The sequence below is a fragment of the Amaranthus tricolor genome, chromosome 8 (assembly GCF_026212465.1).
Source record: "Amaranthus tricolor cultivar Red isolate AtriRed21 chromosome 8, ASM2621246v1, whole genome shotgun sequence".
Lineage (NCBI taxonomy): Eukaryota > Viridiplantae > Streptophyta > Magnoliopsida > Caryophyllales > Amaranthaceae > Amaranthus > Amaranthus tricolor.
The window spans coordinates 21424820-21431507 of NC_080054.1; the positions used below are offsets into that span (position 1 = coordinate 21424820).

At 33.9% G+C, this 6688-nt stretch overlaps 2 protein-coding genes across 2 annotated transcripts; one reads left to right on the plus strand and one right to left on the minus strand.

Annotated features, from left to right (window-relative positions):
* Positions 1-909: 909 nt before the first annotated feature.
* Positions 910-3207, plus strand: LOC130820155 (annexin Gh1-like). Its single transcript, XM_057685418.1, has 5 exons — positions 910-1221; positions 1433-1578; positions 1770-1988; positions 2425-2637; positions 2724-3207. Exons 1-5 carry the CDS (start codon positions 1146-1148, stop codon positions 3018-3020), a joined length of 951 nt encoding a protein of 316 aa, XP_057541401.1. The 5' UTR covers positions 910-1145; the 3' UTR covers positions 3021-3207.
* An 89-nt stretch (positions 3208-3296) lies between these two features.
* On the minus strand, positions 3297-6203 carry LOC130820156 (uncharacterized). Its single transcript, XM_057685420.1, has 5 exons — positions 5918-6203; positions 5771-5844; positions 4648-4756; positions 4254-4565; positions 3297-3878 (listed from the first exon to the last, which is right to left on the minus strand). The coding sequence occupies exons 1-5, from the start codon at positions 6035-6037 to the stop codon at positions 3603-3605; spliced, it is 891 nt and encodes a 296-aa protein (XP_057541403.1). The 5' UTR covers positions 6038-6203; the 3' UTR covers positions 3297-3602.
* Between the last annotated feature and the right edge of the window lie 485 nt (positions 6204-6688).

The window sequence follows — 6688 nt, forward strand, 5'->3', positions numbered from 1 at the left end:
ATATATATATATATATATATATATATATGTATATATATATATGTATATATATATATATATATGTATATATATATATGTATATATATATATATATGTATATATATGTATATGTATATATATATATGTATATATATATATATATATATATGTATATATATATATATATATATATGTATATATATATATATATGTATATATATATATATATGTATATATATATATATATGTATATATATATATATATGTATATATATATATATATGTATATATATATATATATGTATATATATATATATATGTATATATATATATATATGTATATATATATATATATGTATATATATATATATATGTATATATATATATATATGTATATATATATATATATGTATATATATATATATATGTATATATATATATATATATATATATATATATATATATATATATGACTCATATTCTTGATCTTGATAGGATTATACGCTCCTAAAATAATTATTAAGATTTCACGTAAGATTTAGATAACTCATCTATTACTAGATCGTAGATTCGTAGAATCATAAATCAAAATTGAGATTCTGATAGCCATGACAACAATGTCAGAGTTTTAATCCCAAAAATTACAATTGATTACATGAATAAAAATATTTATTCCTACGATTATGAGCATTAATTCTCTTTTCTATTCATTCATTTAAATTATTAATATCCGAATTTCTAAATCAAAATTCTCATATTATTTTCCACAAGTACCCTCTAAATTTTGTAATTCATTATTCTTTGTTGTTGATCCTCTAATAGTCGGTGCCCAAATCACGATTATGTTTCATCTAACAGTCATGAACACGTCAACAAGTGCAATAAAAATGTGAAGACAGGACGTGGGAACGCAATGAAACCAAATCTGTAAACCTGTCCGATCGTTACAAAATTTGAAAACCAATCGTGTTCTTAATTTTTTCTGTAAACCTTTTTCCTTAAATAAACTACTCATTTTAAAATCCCCATACGCCAATAATGACCCATCATTCCTTCCCTTTTCCTCGCTATAAATATCATGTTACCAATGAAAAGTCACCAATTCTGGTTACATTCATCAATCAATCTATCAATCAAATCCCTAAAGAGAGATCTCATTTCAGAATATGGCCTCCCTTTGTGTTCCTGCAAATCTCCCTGATGTTGCTGAAGATGTTGAACAACTTCACAAAGCTTTTTCTGGTAAATCATTTTGATCATTCTTTTTTTTTATTGGTGCAATTTTTATTGTAAATGATCTCATTTTTATGTGTGGTGTTTGATCGAACTCATAAATTAAAGGGCGTACGTATTATTTTATTTTAATTTTGTTTTAGTTTGATTAATTCTTAAATTGCAAAAAGAATGTAGAATAAACTAGATTTCACAGATAATGATGTGAAAAATGTTGCAGGTTGGGGAACAAACGAGGATTTGATCATAACAATATTGGGTCACAGGAATGCATACCAAAGGAAGTTGATCCGTGAGGTTTATGCTTCTACTTATGGTGAAGATCTGCTTAAAACCCTTGACAAGGAGCTTACTAGTGATTTTGAGGTGATCTGCTTATATCTTTCCTAAATTGGGGATATTTGTTTATGATGTCTGATTGCACTGTTGGTAAACCTTATTGATTAACCCAGATTTTCTCATAATTAATAAAAAAAAAAGGTTTCGAGTTACGGATTAATAGCAAAGAATAACATGAATTGAAAGCCTAATGCTAAAGATTTTGTTGAATGTTGCAGAGGGTAGTTCATTTGTTTACCCTGGATCCTCCAGAACGTGATGCATTTTTGGCTAATGAAGCTACTAAGAAGTTTACTTCTAGTAATTGGGTACTTATTGAAATTGCTTGCACTCGATCTTCTGAGGATCTCTTCAATGCTAGACGATCTTATCATGCCCGTTACAAGAAATCTCTTGAAGAAGATGTAGCTCAACACACTTCTGGAGACTTCCGCAAGGTGCATCTTAATCTCTGCTCCCTTCATTTGGAAATAGATGACATGTTGATAATGTAACATGCCAACTAGTTCTAGACTGAAAATTGAGTACTTTTCATGGGACGAGGAGTTGTCCATTCTCAAGGGGGCCAAAGATTTATAGTTCTTAATTTTTGGACTATAATGGACTAGACTAAAATAAGCGTTAAATTGTGTGCAGTTTTATTTGTATGTGAATTTGCACATGATGTTTACCATCACGGATTAATCAGAAACAACTTTTTTAATATCAGTAACAAGAGTAAGGCTTGCATACATGTAACCCCTTTATACCGCGACTAGGAGGTTAAGACCATAAGAGTCATAAATAGCAGCAGGGTAATGAAATGTTTGATGGAAATCAGGGCTGCAATCACTTCTTGTGCTGAATTATATTGTGTCTACAACTTTTTTGCAGCTCTTGGTTCCTCTGCTGACTTCATACAGATATGAAGGTCCAGAAGTAAACACACATTTGGCCAATTCAGAGGCTAAGATACTCCATGAGAAGATCTCACACAAGGCTTATAATGACGAGGATTTGATTAGAATCATTGCTACAAGGAGCAAAGCACAGCTAAGTGCCACGCTCAACGCCTACAACAATGACTATGGTCATGCTATTACCAAGGTACTATAAAAGCCTATATGTATCGTTATTATGCTTTGTCGTATGGTTGTGAAGTCGAAAATCTATTTATCATTTACTTTCTGTAGGATCTTAAGGAGGATCCGAAAGATGATTACTTGAAGTTGCTTAGGGCAACTATCAAGTGCCTAACCTGCCCTGAGAAATACTATGAGAAGCTCCTTCGTCTTGCTATAAACAAGATGGGAACAGATGAATCTGCTCTGACTAGAGTCGTGACTACACGTGCTGAAGTGGATTTGAAACGCATCAAGGAAGAGTATTATCGCAGAAACAGCGTTCCTCTAGATCGCGCTATTGCCAAGGACACTAATGGAGACTATGAGAAAATGTTGATTGCCTTGGTTGGTGCCGAAAGTGCTTGAGGAACATATAGGATTCTAGAGGGATGGGCTCCTGCTGGACTTAAGTTTCTGAGAGAGTATGCTTTGTGAAAGACGCTGTTATGGTTGAATTTTTCCGTTTTTTATGTGGTTCTTGAACTTTTGGATGAATAAAGATTACAATGCTTATTATCAGCCCATACTTTATTGCTTAATTTTAAGACACAAAGTATGCTTATAGATTTTTGATAGTAGACTTAAATACCCAAAACTAAAATAATTCATTACCCTAAATTAGCATGAACTGAATGACTACCTCAAGTGAACTTTATTTTAGTTATATTGACCTGAATTTGTAACATCACGCAAATAGATTAAGGTAAAGAACAAGATCATACATGAAATCTGACTGCAAACAGGGCTCGCAGAGCGTGCAGAAATCCTTTACATTAAGCAAGTCTGATCTAGTTTATTCAGGTTACAGTCAAAACCTACAGGTGTGACGGGTAGCAAGTTAGCTAACAAATCCCTCGAAGGGTACTGCACAAGAGGCAGGAACAGCTATTATCCGTCCTATAAGATAAAAGTGGGGTCAATATGTAGCTAGGCGTACTGGCAACAATCTTAAACCAAAGCAATGCTGCTTTCTCCGCCTGGAGGCTTGCGTACGCCACCAAAATAATCTCTCGGCTCCACTCGTTCTCCCTCAGCAAATATATTGCTGCCACTCATTTCTCTCAGCTTAGCCTTGCTAAGTGACTTTTCTGCTGACCCTGCAGGTGCATCTCCCTTGAAAATATCATTACCTGTCAGCTCTTGAAACTTTTGGTTATGAAGCTTCCTTGATGTCTTCACAACAGGCTCTTCACCGAACATAATATTACTATGCCCTCCAGCAGGCTACAAAATAAGACATGCTAATCAATTAATGCAGAAAACTAGGAGTAAAAGACAAACAGATGACGACAACTCTTGAAACTTGGGGGTATAAGTATGATAGTATCTACTGAATAGGTAGTGGAGTGGAAGAAACGCAGAGGATCTTTAACCCAATGGTAGTTGGATTTGGGTACGCTTCATTTATTGATTTTCTTTTCCTTAATCAAAGAACCTATCATCCTACAATCACAGTCCTTTAATCACAGCCAGCAAGTTCTAGTCATTGCATACAAAAATTAAAGATTTTGACAACAAACAGGATAAGGATAGAGGACAAACAAACTCAGAAATGGAGCAGATTGAATCACCCAACAATGTACGAAGAAGTATACTCACATTGGAGACTCTGACAGACGTCCGAACAGCTCGTGGTGCTGGTTCTCCCATGTCCTTTTCTTTTGACTCCAATGATCGCACAGCAGCCAGTGATCGAGGAAGATTTTCTGGTGGTGGACCAAAGATGTCATTTCCACTAAGCTCCTTGCACTTGGCATCTGACAATGGCTTTTTGATCTTTGTATCCAACTCGGCTTCCAGTGTGCCACTCAGTTCACGTTGTTTTGCTACCTCTGGTATGGATGTAGGTTTCTTTGGGCTAACATTTTCTTCAGAACTAAAAGAGATCTGGCTTATTCCATTAAGAGCTTGCTGCAGGTTTGTAGTAACAAGAGTCAATAGTTGCTCTTTTGCATTCTGAGTTACAGGGAAAAAAAAATAAAACAAGGATAACCTGATAAACACGCACTCCAGTTTTCCCATTTTCAGTAGCATCCTCACTAGACCCAGCAAATATTCCACTTCCAGTCATTTCCTTCATTTTATACCCAGAACAAGGTTTCCTGTCATAGCAAAGCATATGTTTTCCAAATCATCGATTGAATTTCATAGAAATTACATGTTGGCCTGTTGCATAAGTACGACACACTAAAACCGTGCAAGCAATATCAGAATGTAACTAAATTTTGATCACTATTATTAAATGGATATTTTACAAATAGGTCAGCACAGAGCCATAGACAGTATAGTGAACTACTAAGGCTTGTGCTGGACATTATCTAATGCAAATATGAAATACTGTCCGCAACAGGAAACCTCTGTCTCTCCTCCGTTTCTTTCTATTTACTTTTTCTCTTATTCTTTTCTGGCCAAGAACTAAACAAATCAAAACTACTCCTTGTAAGCCTTGCCAAATGAAGACTACCCAACACTCCACAAAACGCAGACCAATGATATGAAATGGAAGCACGCTCTTACTAGCCATCAACACAGTGGTTCTAAATCATTGGTCTTATTTCTTTTACATAATCTTGGAAGCATCATTACATATTACATATAATAAGATAAAATCTTGAGAAGAGTTTAAGCCTATGATACTGACGCACATATTACATATAAGACTTGAATAGAGGGTGAGTGAGATTCAAAACCCATTGACCTTTTATCATGTTGGTTTTCGAGTTTTAATAATGTCTAAGAATCACCCCCAACCAAAAGTTCAACCAGGCTCATGATATGATATGTTATATTCTCTATAAAAACATTAATTACTTACCCACTTTTGCATATCTAGTAAATCCACCAAGTAAATCTAATCCAACATAAACACAGATTAACTCGTACATTGTCAACTCGTTTCAATAGCTTTGGAAGGCAATACATCTCAAGATATCCAAGTCATTAACAAAACAAAAATCATGGTTGCATGTTTATACTTCATCATAAAAGGGTCTAGTATTTCCCCAGTATTTAAGCAAATATAAGCAGAAACAAACACAGAAAATGCAGAAAAAATACTCCGTTATAGTTAAAACTGAATCCAATTAAATCTGGAAAAAAATAAACAGATCGTAAACCTTTTAGCAAGAGTTTCAGCTTCCTCTTCAGTGATCTGCCCACCAAACAACACCTTACTCACCGCATCCGATGGCTGAAATCGAAATCAAACATGAAAATCAATAACTAACAATTAATTCTTAAAAAAGAAAAGGAAAAAGAAAAACCTGGTGAGAACGAGAGGCGGAAGAAGGAACAGGGGAAGAAGGAAGAGGAGACTCAGTCCAGGTAAGAAGATCAGCAGTAGAAGTGTGAGATTTTCTTCCAGCTCTAGGTCTTTCCGCCATTTTTAGACTTTTTGTACTTACTTTATTCTGGTAGTAAAAGTATTAGAGTAGAAGGGATTGATGGAGTAAACAGGAAGATGTAATATATTCAAATAAATTTGAATTTCATTATTTTACTGTTGTGATGGAAAAAGCGACGATATCGCAATTAAATTTGATTTTAAAAATGAGTTTCAAATTTGGTTGTTTAAGGTTGTTAATGACGCTTTTTAGACAACGAATCATGTGGCTTTCGTGAAAGAAGGAGCTACGCTTTACTGGGCTCCACCAATCGCTATCGTTGAAGGTGTTATTTAAGTCCTACTTCCTCTTTTCTCAATTGCATTAGAGAGAAAAATAAAATTAAAGATATATTATATGATTGACACAATTTATTATAAAAAGTCAGTGGTAATAATTTTTAAAAAAGTTTTCACAAAATAGCACTATACTTTTAAACATTGAGCTACATTAACACAATGAAAGAAAAACATTTGTGTTCCGTTATGTTGTGAAACTATTATTTTACTCTCGTGTTATTTCATTTAAACCCTTCCTCTTACATTCATCTTCTTCTTCCTCAACTACTCAAGTCATATCAATTTCAAGAAGCTTCATTTTAACCTTAGCCTACAATTGAAATCAAGGCAAGAAAATCAATTAAGTTAGGTG

What these genes read in the sequence shown, in the direction of transcription:
- LOC130820155 (XM_057685418.1), top strand. Translation starts at nt 1,146, where the DNA reads ATGGCCTCCCTTTGTGTTCCTGCAAATCTCCCTGATGTTGCTGAAGAT. An exon ending in AGCTTACTAGTGATTTTGAG is followed by an intron (nt 1,579 to 1,769) that starts GTGATCTGCTTA and finishes TGAATGTTGCAG; the next exon opens with AGGGTAGTTCATTTGTTTAC. An exon ending in CTTCTGGAGACTTCCGCAAG is followed by an intron (nt 1,989 to 2,424) that starts GTGCATCTTAAT and finishes ACTTTTTTGCAG; the next exon opens with CTCTTGGTTCCTCTGCTGAC.
- LOC130820156 (XM_057685420.1), bottom strand. Translation starts at nt 6,037, where the DNA reads ATGGCGGAAAGACCTAGAGCTGGAAGAAAATCTCACACTTCTACTGCT. An exon ending in GCTGAAACTCTTGCTAAAAG is followed by an intron (nt 4,757 to 5,770) that starts GTTTACGATCTG and finishes TTGCTATGACAG; the next exon opens with GAAACCTTGTTCTGGGTATA. An exon ending in CTGGAGTGCGTGTTTATCAG is followed by an intron (nt 4,566 to 4,647) that starts GTTATCCTTGTT and finishes ACAAACCTGCAG; the next exon opens with CAAGCTCTTAATGGAATAAG.